This window comes from Euprymna scolopes, chromosome 27 (assembly GCF_053919585.1).
Source record: "Euprymna scolopes isolate OS-2025 chromosome 27, ASM5391958v1, whole genome shotgun sequence".
Taxonomy (NCBI): domain Eukaryota; kingdom Metazoa; phylum Mollusca; class Cephalopoda; order Sepiida; family Sepiolidae; genus Euprymna; species Euprymna scolopes.
The window spans coordinates 51,520,227-51,539,881 of NC_136508.1; the positions used below are offsets into that span (position 1 = coordinate 51,520,227).

Genomic DNA, 19,655 nt, shown 5'->3' on the forward strand with positions numbered 1-19,655 from the left:
AACATCATGTACAGATATATGTATATCACATAGCGTGTTTTCTGATACAGGAGGAAATATTGGGGGTTGGCGGCCTTGGTCGTAAAGGGTAGAATTAGCTGCAAAGTTCTTGGCAAAGAGTTTGGTTTTGTCTGATGCTGACGAGATTGTCTCAGGTCCATTGATGATAATTAGGATAGAGCACACGCTTCTGTTCAGGATTCTGTTTGCTATTTGCCAAAACTGGTGGGAACCAAGCTTCATTGGAGATTGGGGGGGGGGGGTCATTCCAAGCAAGTTATGAGGCCACTTGATGTAAGGAGCTAAAAAGAACAAAACAGATTATTGACATTAGTCTTGGAAGTCATAAATTGTAGGAAAACAGTCAACGGGGAAAGAGTTCCATAATTCTGCAGTTCTTGGAAAGAAGCTATTGGAAATGGTTATCAAAACAATCTATATATTAATATGATAGCTTACATCCGGGTCGTTTAATTGTTATGAACTTCCATTTCTTGTTATAAATAATTTTACTAAGAATTCTTCATAAGTTTTGGTTTCGGTTTCGATTATAGCTGATGGCACTTAAGTCATCTATTTTTTTTTTATAAATAATTCTATCAAGAATTCTTAATAAGTTTTGGTTTTGGTTTCGGCTGAAGGAACTCAAGTTATATATATATATATATATATATATATATATTTTTTTTTTTTTTTTCGTAAGTTTTTATTTCTGTTTTGACTCAAGCTAATGCACCCAAGTCATATGGATATATTATTTTATTTTTGAAATCGCAACTTTATAATATATAAAAATTGATAGAGTATTAACTCTATAGAAATATATAAAAAATCTGCAAGAATTAAAATATCATCTTTAAGCGTACTTTACAACCGGGCTTTGCTGGGCGTTCGTGCTAGCTTAGATAAATACTTTTGCAGTTTTAACAAAAAAGCTATAATAATATCAGAGTCTCCATTTACACTGAACATCTACAGAATGCTAACATCAGTATATTACATATGAATGAGTCTCCTGTGGAATTTCCACAGGCCCTGCTAGTGAATTAGGTAATATTATAAGGGGGGGGGGTATCACCACATTATTCAAGGACAGTTTCCTGAGATATTGATTGGGTGAGGAGGTTCAATTAACTGGCATATTCATGAAACTTGATCTCGATGTTTTTTTTTTCTTTAGGACAGTTGAAAAATTACATGAGATGCATTTAAAGAAATCAGTACTCAGATGGTGCAAAAATGTTTGTTGAGGTGTAAGGGCAAACTTTGAAGCTGTATAAAATTTGATGAAAACATTTTGGACGCCTGGGTCCATAAATTTTGAGGGCTTTTTTTTTTTTTATTGTTTGCAAAAGAAATTTAATTGTCAATGTAAAAATTGTGTTAGTAAATAAATATGCATATGAAATCTCAAAATACAAGATGGAATGATAAAATTGTCGCCCTAGAAAAGATGACATGATTCCATTTCCGTTTGATGAAAACCGGTTTTCTAGGAGCCTTCTATCGTGTCTGAAAGTGACACAATCCACTGAAAGTTCAACAAGAGAGATTGAAATTGCGCCGCTGTACAACTCATGCTCTCTACCGATCCAAGTTATGATAGCAGGACCATTGCCAGCACCCTCAAAATACATCACTGGATTGCCACAAATAACAGATGTTCCCAGGGTGATGAAAAAAGTTTCTGGCAGCGGTTATGGTCTTTGGTGTGGTTTCAAGTGACGACCACATCATGCCACCTCACGTCTTCAAAGTCAGTTTGAAAGTCAACACCAAAGTATACCTGGATGTGCTCAAGAGTGTGGTGATCCCCTGGTGCAATCAGGTGGCTGCTGGCAGACCATGGGTGTGGCAGCAGGACTCAGTGCCACCCCACAAGTCCAAAGACACCCAGGCTTGTCTTCAGAAGGAGTGCTACAACTTTGTACTGTTCTCTCACTGGCCCCCTTCCTCCCCCAACCTGAACCCACTGGACTACTTTATTTGGTCATACATTGGGAACATCACCAACATGAGCTCCCACAACACCAAAGCCAGCCTGATCGCCACCATCCACTGAGTATTCACCAAGCTCCCGTTGGCACATGTGGAAAAGGCATGCTCCCAATTCCAGACTTGTATCAAGGCGGTGATTGAGGCTGAAGGCAGCTACATTGAATAGATATCAGCTCTACTACAAAATCAAATTACCTGAGAGTTTTAAAATAAAACTAGTGTCGTTTTCTTTAGGGCAATAACTTTATCATTCTATCCTGTATATATTATCATTTAATGTCCAACTACTTTTTGACCACTAACATCATGAACCCCAGCAGTTTACATAAGTTTATTTTTATACTTTTTTAATATGTACTGAGGTTGAAATTTCTTTTCCAGGATGAAATTCGAGAGTGGTTGCAGTATCAAAAGAAAAAATGGGAGATTCAAGCCAAAAATCGTCAGCTCCAGAAACGGCAGCGTTTAGATCACGTGGAAATTGGTGCCAAACCAATTGTAGGCCGCCTAGGTCTCAGTAGTTTTCTGCGAAAAACAGCTCGCAGCATATTGGACTTGCCATGGCAAGTAATTCAGGTAATCATTTTCTATTTGTTGTGTTATTCCTACACTGGCAGTAATATACTAAATAAGACTTGTAATATGATTTGTGAGTGGTGAGAGACAAATATGAAGAAATAAATTGGATGAAAAAGATTCTATAAAGATTAGCTATATAAATGATTAATTAACAATTTAAAACTGAAATAATTACTATGATAGTGAGGTTTTAATTTTCTGGGCTAAGCTTATTTTAGTAAGTGTTCCTTAATTTGTATTTTGCCTTTTTATTTTGCTGTCTGGCTAAATCCAAAAGCTGATATAAAATATTTAAAAGTATTTTTAGGTGCCATATATCCATCTAATAAAGAAATTAAGCCAAAATTCATTTTTTTTTTTTTGTTTACTCTTTCTTTTCTTTTTTCTTTTTTTTTTTCCACAAGGCGTATTGACACTTGGATGTAAAAGGCTATTATTTGGGATCATATGTAACAGGGTATTGTGGGGATTTCACTAGTTATGTCTGTTCACATTACATGTATTTAGACTTCTGCATCTCAGTACAGTTAAGAATGCAGGAAACAGGGTTTTCTAAAATCTAGCAGTCGGAGGGAAGAAATTGTTAGAGTAGAAGCATGATGAGGCAAGGGTTGGAGTCTGGCTGATGTGAGACCTTTCGATTTGAAACTTTTTGGGGCTCTGTTTAAAAGTGAGAGACTAGTGGTAGATGTTCCAGCTCAGATGTGGCAACAATACTCCATGCATGGGTGAATTTTGGATTCGTAGAGATATAGGATTTTTTTTTTTTTTTTTTTTTTTACACGGTCGTCACCACTTATCAAGGCCCGGAAGCCACTCAGGGATAAGAGTTATTGCAAGTACAGTACGTTAGTGTGGAGATTTAATGAAGTGTTTACTTAAGGGGGGGGCGGTTCATTAGGAATTTGTTAATGTTGGACTTGAAGACATCCAGGTTGTAGTCAGGTGGGAAGCAGGCAGACGGAACAGAGTTCCACAGGCATGCAGTTCTAAGAAAGAAGCTTTGTTCATGGAATCTACGTTTTGATTTAGGCACAGATAGGATGCTGTCAAGTGTGAGTAATTTTCTAGTATGGTAGAGGTAGCCTACCTTCTTTGCAGCTACCTTGGCAATATTGTTCTAATTCATGTTACCTGAGAATATTAAGCCGAAGAGTTTGAAAGGTGGGCTCTCAGGTGATATTAAGAATGTGTACATTCGTTTCTATTATGGAACGTGAGGTCTTCATCAAATGCATTCATCTTGGACACAATTTCATCAATGAGGTTATTTACTATTTTCAGAAATAATCCAGTAATAAAGTCCAAGCACACCTGGGTTGATATCATGTTGTTGGTCCCCGACAAAGGAGGAATTGGATCTAGTAATTCACTCCCATTTGTTTGTTTGCACTTTTCTCAATAATCACCCCTTGGATTTTTTTTGGAAATTTTTGCACAAGCATTAGTCATGGTGAAAGTAAATTTTTGCCAGAATGGATTTTCCAGGATAATTCTGGTTCCCCCAAGGCCCATTATAGGGGTAAAATTTCCACAAAATCGTTCATCTGTTCATTTGTTCGCACTTTTCTCAATAACCACGCCTTGGGTTTTTTAAAAAATTTTTGCACAAACATTAGTCATGGTGAAAGTAAATTTTTCAGTTGTGAAGAGGGACCCCGCATGCTCATTTTTTTTTTTTTTTAGATGTACAGGCATCGAGGGTAACCTGCCTTTTCTAAGAAGGACCCGATTATGTTGAGTATTCGACCAGAAATACCATAGGATTTAATTTTTGTGAGAAGCCCTTTGTGCCAGACTTTTGGATATATCCAAGGCTACAGTTCTAACTTTCGCTTTTCTTATCTTGTGTATAGTGCATGAGTTCAGATGATGGTTAAAATATCTGCTATAGAATGAACGCCTAAATCCATATTGTTGATCAGAAAGAAGCTTAGCATTTACAAGATGATAGACTAGTGCTTGAGATATTAAATCTTTTATTCATGTTAAAAATACAGTCAAAATCAACGATGAACAAAAAACTTAGGCACATGGCCAACTAAAAAGGGGGGATTCTGGGGGGCGTTGGTCATCCTTGTCACTCCAGAACTAGACAAAATCAAAAGTTTCTCCCAGCTAGTATCTTCTTTCACCATAATACCGCATTCACCCTTTCATATTGGGGGACGTCCTACTTAACTCCCAATTTTTAAAACATTTTTTATTGATGTGTAAAAACAAAAAAGATAATAATAAAATGGTACAATAATTCATTTGTGTCGAGGGCGGGGGAAGAAAAAACAAAAGGTGATTAGTAGGACCCTCCCAACCCTGTCTAGTTGATATACAGCCCGTTCCACTAGGTTTGTAAAAAGAACCTCGCTTCTGCGGGTCAGTCTCTAGGTGGGGATGCCCTCTAGATGGGGGTGAATGGAGAAAAGAAAATTTTGTGGGTAAGGGATGGAGGTTAGTTTGTGTTTCTTTCTCTCCAAGATGGGTAAAATTTAGAGAAAGGGGTTAAAACAAAAATTGCAAGTAAGAAGGGATGGGGATCTTGGAGGCTTCCTATTCAAGGAGGGATGGAACACACACTCGGCTAGCTGAGAGGCTACTTGTTTAATTTTACTTTACAGAACTGCGCGTTCCACACCTAGGCGGGGAACACGTATTCAAATTTGGCTCCTCTTTATACACACAGACTTGCCACATCTATCTATCTTCTGTCAAATGCCGCGTTCTTCTATCACATCTGATTTTCACCCGTAGTTGGTGTTTAAAAAAACCGATCAGATCTTGATCAGAAAAAGACACCCCACCCCACCCCCCCGGCAACCTTGCAGACGCAACGTCCAAATAACCATTCTCACCACGGCCAGGATCGTAAACTAGTGCTTGATTAATTAAAAATTAAAAAATATTAGCAAAGAGGGACAGGAAACTGATGGGGGCAATAACTTAGCTCAGTTCTTGAATACTAGTATAATGGAGGCAGTTTTCCAACTATTAAGGATACAAGACTCAACTAGGTATTTGCTGAAGAGTTTAGAGAAGATATGAGCATTAGTTAGTGCGATAGGGATGAGATCAGGCCCACATGCTCTAGAGATGTCTAGGTTTTTATACGGACATGAGAATGCGTGATTTTCAGATCTACAAATGTGATTTTTTTTTTTTTATTATTCATCACACTATTATAAATTTTCCAGAAATCATGAGTTCCTATTTTTTGCAACTCGATACTTTGGTATGTCTTCTCTTAGCTGCAGCTCTTTCACTTTTACAATTACTTTTAGCTTCTATTAATTTTGGTCTACTTATATATGGCTTGTATCAGACAAATACATGCTGCCTTTGTGCAATGGCAACTACACAATTTGTAGTGAACCACTGGGAAGAGTAGGGCTCACTATAGTACTTCCTTTTTTTTACATGGGGGTCACCACTTATCAAGGCCCGGAAGCCACTCTGGGATAAGGGTTATTGCATGTACAATGGGATAGTATCGTAGTAATCGTTAATATTGGAGATTTGATAAAGTGTCTTACTTAAGAGGGCGATTCATCAGGAATTTGTTTATGTTGGACTTGAAGACATCCAAGTTGTAGTCAGGTGGGAAACAGGCAGACGGAAGAGAGTTCTACAGGTGTGCAGTTCTAAGAAAGAAGCTTTGTTCATGGAATCTACGTTTTGATTTAGGCACAGATAAAGAATTCCTTGTGGAATATGTGCTTAAATGTCTGTTTTGCATCATTTGGTTGTCTTCTGTTCAGCTGGAAGAGAAAATATTTTGGTCTATAGTAGTGGTTCCCAACTTTTTTTACATAGCGGCACACTATTGAGTTTATTTAAATTTTAGCGGCACACCTATCATAAAATGTTAGTATTTTCTACTCATAAAGTCTTTTTGCAATAAAATAAAAACAAAAAAGATTATATAGGACGAATCTTTATTCGCATAAATCAACATATCTCAAATTCAATATCTCGTATAGAATAATAATGGTGAATGTCAGTGGGACTGTTTGTGCCTGGTGTTTTTTAACTACTGCTACAATATGTGGGTGAATTTTGAGAAAGACACACTCTTAACTCTTTTTTCAATATTTTAAGATTTTGATGGCTTTTTTACTTAAAGTTGGTGTCATCATGATTAAGAAATTAAATGGCTTCTAGCTATTATCTCTTCACGGCACACCAGTAATCATTCCGCGGCACATTAGTTAAGAAACCATTGATCTATAGAGAATCTCCAATCTGTTCTCTGATGGATTTCCAATCAGCCTTTTTGAATCATTATCATTTAAGAGGATGGCTCAACAAGAAATAATTTACATAAGACTCAAAAGTGACCATGTTATAGCCAGCTGGGAAGTAGCCCCACAGTATTGTGTTCCACAAATGAGTACTTCAGCTAATATATTTGTATATGATAAAAAAACATAACATGCGGTCGGAGTCGAGATTGAACTCATGAGTTTGTTGTGTAATTCAAATCTTGTTCGTAGCTGAATACTTGATGCTTCACCAGAGCTTCAAGGGTACTTTTTATGATGGCGCCATCACTAGATGGGTTGCCTACCATGACTTAAGAGAGGCCCAGCTACCCTAGAGAGAAGGATAAACTGCGCTAGTTTCCCAACCTGGTATTTTACCTCGTGGTACATACACCACCTTGCCTTCTAAAATGGTAATCCATCTGGTACTGGCCGGGTTTGATGTTGCTTAGCTTCGGTGATTTGGTGAGAACTGGTTGTGCCGTATATTGCCGTATTTTGTATATGATAAGGAAAATACTATTTTGCTTAACGTTTCTTAATCTATGTAACTGTTTAAGAAAAATGGTTGCAATGTATGATTACCAGGATGTGGAAGAATCCTTACTTATGAACAAAAAGAGACAACCAAAGGCAGCCTTTAAATTATAACTAGCGGGGGTACCCGGTGTTGCCCGGGTGTTTGGAGGTGTATGTGCTGTTAAATAAAAAAGAAACCGGTAGGATTGAACCTGAACCAAATTGACAGGTGCGCGCACAGAAGTCGTTGAGCGTTACGATGACGATGTAAGCAATAGCTATTCAGCAAATCAGGTCAATGACCAGGTTTGTTTGTTATAAGGAAAGTAAAAAAAAAGAAAACATAAAAACGAAGGTTAAAACTTAAGCGGTCGGGGGGGGGGGGTAATCAAAACATTGAAAACAAACACAAAAAAAACTAACGTAAGGCAAACGAATGATGTTAAATGTAAAAATTGTAAAAAAGAAAACAGAAAAACGAACACGTGAAAAATGGCTTAAATAAGCCTGTTTCGATATTAAAATTTAAAAAATCGGTGGGTACCTGGGTGTTTTTGGGTGTATGGTTGGGGGTGGATAAGCGAAGTAAAAAAACAAAAGAAAACAGAAAAACGAACGTTACGTGAAAAATAGCTTAAATAATACTGGTTCAATATTTAAATTTAAAAAAATCGAAAAACAAAAGACATCTCACACCACAATGTGAACCCAAAACGTTTAGATAACGAACCAACACGCTAACACAACGTACATGAACTTTAGTCAGTTTTTCAACTATTTAAAGTAAATCAGGTCATGACGTACTCTGACACAGGCGTAGAACTGGTCGTCGTCAAGAGAGGATCGTTTTTGTTGCCCCCCCCCCTCGAAAATTGATGATTTCGGGGTGAAAAAATGAACGTTTCTGGCCAATTTTTCGATATTTTTCGAGCAAAGGATAGAGCTTCAATATGATACCGAGTTTGTGAATTTTCGTTGTCTGTCGAAAGTTTTTAGCGGACATACAAACACACATACAAACATACATACATTTTCGCTTTTATATTTATAGACTAGCGAGGGATACCCGGCGTTGCCTGGGTGTTTTTATGTGAAAAAACCCCGAAAATGTGAAAAAAAAAAACGAAGCCTTCACGACGCGCAGTTGGAAAATCATAAAGTGTTTAAAAAAAAACAGGTGCGCGTTTTTGATTGACGTGACGGCGATAGGTATTCAGCCGTTAGCATTTTTTGTGGGACAGTTTTGAATGAGGTGAATAAATCGGTTTGTTTGTTTTTAAAAACCCGCTCCCTGTTTATTAGGAGGAGCGAAATGAAAGCTACTGTCTGATATGACGAAGTCAACATTGAACAAACGTTACTTAGCTCTCTTGAGATAACTGGCTTTCGGCCTGTGATTAGAGTCGAGTTTTGCTTTTTTTTATACCGAAAACCGAATGAAACGCGTGCCGATGTGGGAAATGTCGAATAATTAACGTTTGAAAGTCAATAAAATTAAATAGACAGGCGAGCTCCATGGGTAACTCTTAGATATTACAATTTATAGATGATATAAAAAGTTTTAAGAAGTTGTGAACCGAGCAAGCGCTTCTCTGAAAGAAGCCTTTTGTGGACATTGAGGAAAAGCGTACATACATACACACATACATTTTCGCTTTTATATATATAGAAGACATTCTAAACGTTAAAGCAATGGTCCCAACACAAACGCATATATGATGGGTAGGACATACCTGGCAAATTAGTCTGTGACTGGACAGCATGTAGAAAATTTGTGAAGATCTTGGCTAACATATTTAACTCTGTATTCGCATCGTTTAGGACTTGAAATTATCTAAACCATGTCTACCATCTTTGATCTTGCGAAGTAACCTGAAAATGCTTCTCATAAAATATTGAGAAATACAATTATTTCTTAAGAGCTGAATGTCAGGAAACATTGCTGGCAGTCTCAAATACACTTTGTCGTGCAAACCATAGATAGTAAGAGTTTTGTAAGTCTAGCCTGTTTCACTCTTTCGCAACAGTCTCATCGATCGCCTCACAATGAAAAATATTGATCAAAACCACATCGTACTGAACCACAGACAAACGGATCACCCCTGTGAAAACAAAATATATTGAATTGAAAAGCAAGTACAACAAATAACGAGTATGACTGTTATTTGTGCATGACTGTTGTGCTAATGCCAGGAGACATATTCTCCCAGTCTTTATTGTAAGTTGAAGAATTTATTATCTGTAGGGTGGGCACACAACAACAATTATTATTCCTTTTTTTTTTTAATATTTATTGTTTACTTTAATTTCATGCTTACATAATCTTTAAATATTAATGCAATTTGTAAGTCTTTTGAATTTTAATAAATTGTTTAATTTCTTCAGTCAGTCACATTTAAGTAAATTCAGTTTTTCAAGTTTCAAGTAAATTGTTTTCTGTTTTTTAAATTTTTCTTGTTACTAATGATTGTATTTTAAAATATCTTTGTGAAAAAATATCAACTTCTTGACTTAAATGCACCAAGCATTTTGTTTTTTCTCCTTTCCCTTTGCAAAAGTGAAACAAAAACATATTTTTCATATACAATAAGCTAATGTAAAGAAAACAATAATTTTCCTCATATACACTAAGTAAATTGAATTAGTTTTTGTTTTTGTTACAAATGAGTGGTGTTGGTTTTCCCCTTTGCAAAACTCAATCATGTTCTGCGAAGCCAAAAACAATAAATGATAATTTTTCTCGTATAACTGAAGTAAATTGTGTTTTTTTTTTTTTTTTTTTTTTTTTTTTTTTTTTTTTTAAATTCAATTTTCACTTCAAACAAGGCAAAGTGTCACTTTCAAGTAGGAGGCTACTATGAGGGACATAAGTTGCAGGGATATTAAGAAGGGAGATAGGCAGCAATATGTCTGTTTGCATTACACTTGAACTTCTGCATGTCAGTACAGTTGGGAAAGCAGAATCCAGGAAGGGAGTTCCAGAGTCTAGCTTATTGTATATGAAAAATATGTTTTTGTTTCACTTTTGCAAAGGGAAAGGAGAAAAAACAAAATGCTTGGTGCATTTAAGTCATCTAAAACCAAGCTTCTCTCTTTACATCATCAACATTCTAATTCACATTTGTCATCAATTGAAATGAATGGCTCTTGTCTTCAGGAGGCCTCAAGTTTTGACAAGCTTCTGGGCTTGACCATTACTCCTGATCTTAAATGGAACACGTATATCAAATCTGTTGCCAAGGCCGCTGGAAAAATGGTGGGATCTTTCTATCGATCCAGTAGATATCTCACTGCTGATGCTATTCTCTATCTATATAAGAGCCAGGTACGTCCAAGGATGGAATACTGTTGCCACATCTGGGCAGGAGCTGCTAGAAAGGACTTGTCCTGCCTTGATAGAGTTCAAAATAGACTTCGTAGCCTCGTAGGAGATGTCCTTTTCTCCTCCTTGCAACCTCTATCTCACAGAAGAGATGTTGCGAGTTTGTCTCTGATGTATCGTTATTTTCATGGAAAGTGTTCAACTGAGCTTCAATCTATGGTCCCCCCTCGCCAAACTTTCACAAGAAACACTCGTCTAGCTGTAAACACTATCAATAATTTCCCCCACTCTTTATCTGTGCCTAAACCTAAACGTAGATTCCATGAACAAAGCTTCTTTCTTAGAACTGCACGCCTGTGGAATTGTCTTCCTTTTTCCTGCTTTTCGGCTGACTACAATATGGTTGTGTTCAAGTCTAAAGTAAATAAGTTCTTGATGAGCCGTTCTATATAAGTTATTAAATTTACCAAATTTTCATTACTAATGATTACTATATTGACCAATTTCTACTGTACACTCTTTAACCCTTATCCTTGAGTGGCGTTTGGGCCTTGATAATGTGGTGATGCCTTTGTAAAAAAAAAAAAAAAAAAAAGTTCTGGGGAAAAAACTATTAGAGTAGAAGGCTTCCTTACATCTAGGGATCTCTACGGTGAGATTTAGCTACTTGTCGGGGGTATTCACGTCGAGGGGTTACAAGTGCTTGTAGTTCATCAGAGCATTAACCATTAAAATACTTGTAGAACAGGCAGAGGGATGCAACATTTTGTCGATGGGGCAGAGGCTGAAGCCTAGATGACAGTTCAGGACCTATCAGTTTGGTGACTCTTTAGAACTCTGTCCAGAGGTGGTCTTTGAATTGGTTTTTGTTTTTGTTACAAATGAGTGTTGTTGTTTTTCCCTTTACAAAACTCAATCATGCTCTGCAAAGCCAAAAACAAAAAAACAATAATTTTCCTTGTATACATTAAATAAATTTAAGTGGTTTTTGTTCTTGTTACTAATGACTGTTGTTGTTGTTGTTGTTGTTTTTGTAGTATGCTGAGACCAACATTCCTGGTCAGTTCCGATTGTGGGCTCTTATAGGGCCTGATCTTCATATGATGAAACTGAATGTTCCTCGAATATTTTATGTCAATCAAAAAACGCCAAAAGAAGGAGAAGGAGTCAGTAAGTACTTTTCTCAGTTATTGGCACCGTTCATCACTGAAGAATGTACAAGAAGAGTAAACAGATCTGGAAGAATGGAGTGCTCAACTCTTTTATTACAGAGTCATTAGTTTTTCCACAGTGGTTGCTAAGGACATAATTCACATGCTTTTATTTCTTTATATGACAAACACGCTTTTCTCATCTCTTTCTATTCTAGTTAACCCAAGTTTACTTTTTTTTTTTTTTTTTTAATTCCTAACCCTTCACAGACGTAATTCAGAATACAATTCATGCCAGAGAAGAAGCCAGCTCAACCTCACAGACAGACGTGAGATTCTATCAGAAAATTAAAAGCAACTAATAACGTAAAATGTTCAGATACTGTAATCAAATTTAGATAAAATCGCGGTCACACACCGATTTCTCTCATGTCATGAGAGATTATGACAATATGTGAAGCATAACATTATAAGACTGGGGATAGACACTGGATCGAAAAGCGCTTTGGTTTTAGAAAAGAAGTTTGTGATTAAGGGTTTGACTCCTGTCATATTCAACCACACTAATGAACCACAATAACGGCAAAACATGTTGGGGGAGGGGGTGTTGTTGCTCTTACAAGTATAGGTAAATGACTTGAAGATGGTATGCTCAGCTGTCAATCTGTGTCAGTAATCACTTCATCAGTGTCACCTCTTAACTTCTAGGTAGAATTCATTTTTGAATATCTTAACCAATGCATATATATGCTGCATAATTACGTTGACACTTTTTAAATCACGAAAGTTAAGAAATGTTGAGCCTGATCAGTATCAAATGGGTGACCATTTAGGTATACCAGGCACTGTATGTGGAAGCACGGTGATACCTTCCTGCAGAAAACTTATCTTGTGATACCATGGGCGCCTTTCTTTCCCCAGAGTGTAAGGAAGTAATTCATTTAAAAAAAGAGGAAAGACTATAAGAATGGGAGAAAATAATTCATTAGCAGAATCTAAATATAGGAAATGAGGTTCGTAATAAGATAATGGAAAACCACCTGAGGTATTTTTACAGATCCGTTTCGTTATGCAGAAACAAAGAGTTATTATTATGTCAATACCATCTCTTTTCATGCATATACTCTTCAGAAAAACATATTATATGCTCAGCTGTTAATCTGCATCAGTAACCACTTTGCCAATGTCACCTTACAACCATTAGGTAGAATTTAGATGAGAATGTCTTCTTGACCAGCGCTTATATACACAGCATAATCACATTGATACACCGATTCTTGTTAGATCACAGGTTGAGTGACTATTTAGGAATACCAGGTGCTGTATGTGGAAGAACGTCGACACCTTCCTGCAAAAACTATTTTTATCTCTCCTAACCAGGATATGCATATGATTGTGGACTGCTTGTGAATGCTTTTTACAAAAAAATAAAAAACAGCACTTATAGTATAATTTTAAGATTGGTCGATTGATTGTTCGTATCTACTGTTCAATATGGTGGTAAACTCGTTCAGGTATTGTAAGATTTAAATGCTTTCTATTTTTGAAATAAGTCTTTACTTTTTATTTTTCAGTGTGGAAGAAAGTCATGAAAACCTTGCCCCGGTCTCACCCCGTATTAAATTTGTACCAATATTCGGTTCCAGAAACTGTTTATTTGGAACATTGCAAGTAAGAAATCTATATATTAATACGATAGCGTGTGTGTTATTTTCTGTGTCACGCTTACATCCGGGGTCGTTTAATTGTTATGTACTTTCATTTCTTGTAATAAATAATTTTACTTCATAAGTTTTGGTTTCGATTATAGCTGATGGCACTCAAGTCATTTAATTTTTTTATAAATAATTTTACTAAGAATTCCTCATAAGTTTTGGTTTCGGTTTCAATTTCAATAATAGCTAATGGCACTCCAATAATCTATTTTTTAAAAATAATTTTATCAAGAATTCTTCATAAGTCTTGGTTTTGGTTTCGATTTTAGCTGATGGCACCTTAGTAATCTATTTTTTTTATAAATAATTTTATCAAGAATTCCTCATAAGTTTTGGTTTCAGTTTCGATTAAAGCTGAAGGAATTAAGGTTATATGTCTCTCTCTCTCTCTCTCTCTCTCTCTCTCTCTCTATATATATATATATATATATATATATATATATATATATATTTATTCATAAGTTTGGGATTCGATTTTGATTCAAGTTGATTAACCCAAGTCATATATATATATATATATATATATGTATATATATTTTTTATTTTTTATTTTTGAAATTGCAGCTTTATAATATATAAAAATCGATAGAACATTAACTCTATAATAATATATACAAAATCTGCAAGAATTGAAATATCATATTTAAGCGTATTTTACGACCTGGCTACACCGGGTATCCCTGCTAGTTTAGATAAATACTTTTGCAGTTTTAACAAAAAAGCTACAATAATATCAGAACGTCTCCATTTACTTTAAATATCAACAGAATGCTAACATCAATATATTACATATGAATGGGTCCCCAGAGGAATTTCCACAGGTACCGCTAGTTCTTTATTATTTGTCTTTGTTCATAATGACAATGAAAAAAAATTCCGAGACTGTTTTTAGTGCAGTAGGTAGAAAAAGAGTTTCTTATTTTCTTGGTTCATCCATTTCGTCAATTAATGGTGAAACAGTCATTTTTGCTTTATTTTCCTGATGTTTATTGTATATGCAGCAGGTCAAATCTGCGTATAGTTTGTGATACTCCAGACAGGGCATTAAGCCACTTAATGTACGTAAAGAGCTAAGAAGAGAACTTATTATTTCAAGGTAAAAAGACTAGCAAATGATAAGTATTAGGTGGATGGATTCCAACCCAGAAAATAGCAATTCTTCCTTATTGCTCATGGAATGTGAGGACTAAAGGACAAAATAACAGACGTGAGAATTAGAATGCTGCCAAAAGTAAACCTAGGATCCACTTTCTACTTTCCTAATCTCCAACGCTGATCAAGAAAATATCAACTTTGTGTGTGTTTGTTTTGTTGTTTTTGAGTTTTGGCCATACAATACACACAGACAACTCCCATTAATGTTATAGATGATGCCTTCCCATTGTCAAAAATATATATATATGACCATATGCAAAGTCATGCTGTTCTCACAACCTGATGTTCAATTTGTTGATGAGTTAGTATTTGTGGAATAGCATTGTAACAGAGCGTGTATGAAATTATCAACAGCAATAGATGACTAGCAAAGGTATTAGCAGTAGCAGCTTTTGAGCTCGTATGCAAATTAGCAAGTGTGTGTGTGTGGGCTTGCATCGAAAAAAAAAGGAGTAAAATAAAGGACAGCAAGAGAGAAGTAAAGTGCGCACCGGGCAAGATAGATGTGTAGAAATGGTTAGCTATGGCGAGCATGACGTCGGAAGAAGAAAAGTGTGCGCTGGGTGAGATGGCCATCCTGCGGTGGCAGCAAGAGACTTTTAAGCTGGTGTGGAGACCGTGGGGATTTGTTAATTTAATGGCAGAAGACAAAATGAACTGTAAAAAAAAGAAAAAGAAACAGGCATTGTTTGGAAAATAATGATAGTAAATGCTTTTTGCTAAAAAAGAAAAAGTGCCGACCTGGATTTTTATTTATTTATTTCCTTTGTTTGTCCCTGCCACGTTACAGCATGATTTGAGGTTAAAATTTCTTTCTCTAGATCAGCTGTGTTCTGTCTATGAAATCTTAACTAATCAGGTTATCTTGAGAAGTATGTGACTCTTTACCCAGACAGCCATTGAAAATAATTTGCAAGATTTTGTTCTGTTGTTTTTATTTACAAGCGTATATTGTGTTTAAGACTTTCTGGTATAGAAGCGTACCTCGAAGAGTACATTTATGTCATCTGGATGGTTGATAATATCAGTGTGTTCTGTTTATTCAAGTAATATGGCACAATCACGTTGACACACCGGTTCTCGGCAGATCAACAAAGTTAAGCAACACTGAGCCGGCGCTGTTTTACAATTTGTCATTGTTCTGAGGAAGACAACTACCTCTTACTAAGAGATCTGTTCATTTTTTCATTTCATAATTAAGGACGCTCAAACCGGCAATATTTTTTATTAAAACATTAAAAAAAGAAAGCTGCGATGAATTTTTTTTTATGTAACAAAGTTGATAACACTAATAATAAAAAAAATGTAGTCTTTACGTGACGATTATTAAGAGAATCGTTTCTGTTTTCATGTCATAATTTACAACGCTAAAACCAACAGAACAGCATACTCAAACATATAAAAGTCGTCATTTTAAAGGTAATTGCTAAGCTGGAATGTAAGTAAAAACTTACCCTTTTTTTTTTCATCACAATATTTATTGTTGAAAATCCTTGACAATCACGAAAGAAACAAATTGTAAATTGTCAGTTGTTATATAATGCATATATATATATATATATATAGAGAGAGAGAGAGAGATATTGTTTGTTTGTTTTACCAAACTGGTTCAAAGGGAAAATTATTCTGAACTCGCATGGAAAAGGCTTAGGCTTCTTATCACGGGGTCCTGATTTCGAATCTCGCTAGATTCAGCCACTGATGAGTCGTAGACAACAAAACACGTATCAGTATATTTTAAAAATAATATATATATATATAATGCAAATAATCGATATTGCCCGATCACTTGAATCAAACATTCTAGCGGATAACAGGAACGCATTGTATTATTCTCCCTGAACTACTATTCTTATACTGATTGTTATATTTGCAATGTTTCGGCTGATGTAACCCTCGACCTTCTACAGATGCATTTTATCTAACTTAAGCTCGTGCAGAATTTCAGTCGAACTCGTGGCATAACATATTGATTAACTATTAACGTACTTATGCACTTATGTTACCATGCTGAAATAATATTATTTGGAAAGCCATTCTTAACATGGGGCAGAGGAGGGTGTTTTTGTCATTATTCTGTACTTTTACCCAACACTTAAATCAAAAAGATGTCGTAAAACTTGGATTTAAATTGACGACAATCACCTAGAGTTAAAGGTTCGTTTTATACTGCAAGCGATAATAAAAAATAACAAATTAACATGAAATGGGAACAATATACTGTTCCTATGCTGAATAAAGTTATTATTTAGAAATCCATTCTTAAGTAGACGTAGCTCACACAGGTGATATTATCCGAGCTATCGAAAAATTCAATATGACTCTAAATCAAACCAGAATTCCATACCCCATCGACTGCCACATGGATACCCACCAAGGGTCGCTACTTTGTGTGCCGGCAATGACCACAGCTATCGACAAGTTTACTACAGCATCAAAACCTAAGCTAGCAAAATGTAGACATACCATCAAAATATCCACCTTTAATGTATGGACACTTAAACTCACATCTCAAATATCAGAACTTGTTGCTTCATCCAAAGAACACGATATTGATATTGTGTGTATTCAAGAGCACCGTCTCTTCCACAACGACATGGACATAAAGTACTATGAAATTGGTAACAGCTGGACACTAGTATCAGCGTCATCATGGAAAAATTCAACAAATAGTACCATTGGGGGAGTAGGACTTCTGCTTAGCCCTTGAGCATTGAAATCATTGAAAAGTGCTGAGAAGATAACACAAAGGATAATTCTTGCTTCCTTCAGTGGTAATCCTGCTACTACTGTTATTTGTTGCTACAGCCCTACCAACGTCAGTGACAAGCAAGAGATCCTGAATTTCTCCGATGAACTCTCAACAATAGTGCGCTCAATCCCCAAACATAATTTATTGGTTATCGGAGGTGACATGAATGCACATATAGGACGGAAAGACAACAAGCATAAGTTCTCTTTCTATGATGGAACAAACCGAAATGGAGAGTATCTATTAACTTTTCTCCTTGAAAACAACCTACAATGCATGAATACCCGTTTTCGGAAAAGACCCAGTAAGCTCTGGACCCATCAATCCCCAAATGGAGACAAGGCACAACTGGACTATCTTTTTATGAGTAAGAAGTGGATCAATAGCTGTCATAACTGTGAAGCTTATAGCAGTTTCTATGGTGTGTCTACTGATCATAGGATTGTAACCTCTAAGTTGAAGTTAAGCCTACGAGCGAACAAAACTAAAAAAATCATCTAGACAGCCCTACAACTGGTCAACGTTGTCACGTGACAATCAGATCAAACAGAGATTTATCTTCGAACTGCGAAACAGATTTGATGCTTTACAAGCACAAGAGCAGGAACCAACTGCTAATACTACACCAAGAAGCTGCAAAGAAGTGTATACCTCTGAAGGCCAAGGTAAAGTGAAAAGTACCGTGGGAAAATGATAAAATAATATTAAAACAAGAAAAGTTAAAAAACAGAATCAAAAAGCAACATAAATACCCCACTCGACAGAATACAAAATTAAGGAAGCAGGTACTTCAAGAACTTAGTATGATGTACCTATCAGAACAACAGAAGTATGTTCAAGAACAAATAGATCGAATCCAGAATGCAGCAGAAAGCAAACAATCCTATCTGGCTTGGCAAGTAGTAAATGAGATATCTGGGCACAAACGACCTGCCAAAGCTAGGTTAAAGGCAAACACTCCTGAAAATGCATGTTCGAAATGGAAAGCACATTTTGAAAACTACTCGGAAACAAACCAGAAGTAACAGACCAACCAATTCAGCCGATTGTTGTACAGGAACTCGATATTGAGAAGGTGATTTTACAATCGAGAAACTTCTAAATGTACTAAAGAAGACCAAGAATCGTAAAGCTGCAGGCTTAGATAACATACCTCCTGAAGTATGGAAGACAGGTGGTTTTAATGACATACTTCTTAATTCATGCAATTTTGTATATAATCCAAAAATTATTAATATATGGAGGGAAGGATGCATGCTTCCTTCCCCGAAGAAAGATGACCTAAGCATACCAAGCAACTACAGAGGAATAACACTCACTCCAATTGCAGCAAAAATCTACAATGCCATGCTTCTCAACCATATCCGACCAAAGACCGAAGAAGTGCTCAGGAAGAACCAAAATGGACTTAGAAAGAATCGCTCTTCTACTAGTCAAATACTTACTGTTAGGAGACTGATTGAAGGAGTCAAAGCAAAAAACATTGAGGCAGTCACGATCTTTGTAGATTTCTCCAAAGCATTCGACTTTGTACATAGAGGAAAAATGGCCAGCATATTAAAAGCATATGGTATTCCAAATGAAGTCATTAATGCTATCATGATGCTATATGAGCACACTTGAGCAATGGCCAGGTCGCCAGATGGGGACACTGAATTTTTCGACATCCGCATGGGGGTTCTACAAGGAGATACTCTTGCCTCTTTTCTTTTCATTGTCTGTCTTGACTTTGTACTTCGCACATCTGTTGATATACACAACATGCTAGGCTTCACTCTAAATGAATCCAGAAACAGACGTAATCAGTTAGCACACATAACTGATGCAGATTACGCAGATGATATGGCTTTGTTCGCAAACAACACTACTGATGCGCAAACACTGTTACGTAAGCTAGAAAAGTCTGCAAATGATATTGGTCTTCACATAAATGCGGATAAGACAAGGTTTATGACTTTCAATGTGAAGGGAGAGATCAGGGCTTTGGTTGGATCAACACTGGAAGAAGTTGCTGAGTTTATGTATCTGGGCAGCAACATAGTTTCTACAGAGAGAGATATCGGAATTCACATCTCAAAAGCATGGACCGCATTGGATGGGCTACATTCAGTATAGACTTTGAGACTGGCTGACAAGCTGAAAAGGCAGTTCTTCAGGGCAGTTGTAGAGTCTGTCCTTGTTTACGGTGCTACAACCTGGACACTCACC

The 19,655-nt window shown here is 36.3% G+C and overlaps 1 protein-coding gene across 1 annotated transcript in view; it reads left to right on the plus strand.

Annotated features, from left to right (window-relative positions):
• Window positions 1-19,655, plus strand: part of LOC145248856 (DNA polymerase epsilon catalytic subunit A-like) — a 191,724-nt gene that overhangs the window by 107,385 nt on the left and 64,684 nt on the right. Inside the window, exons 30-32 of the mRNA XM_080110580.1 lie at window positions 2,380-2,574; window positions 11,712-11,844; window positions 13,400-13,496. Coding sequence (XP_079966706.1) covers window positions 2,380-2,574; window positions 11,712-11,844; window positions 13,400-13,496 — 425 coding nt within the window. The remainder of the gene's footprint in view (window positions 1-2,379; window positions 2,575-11,711; window positions 11,845-13,399; window positions 13,497-19,655) is intronic.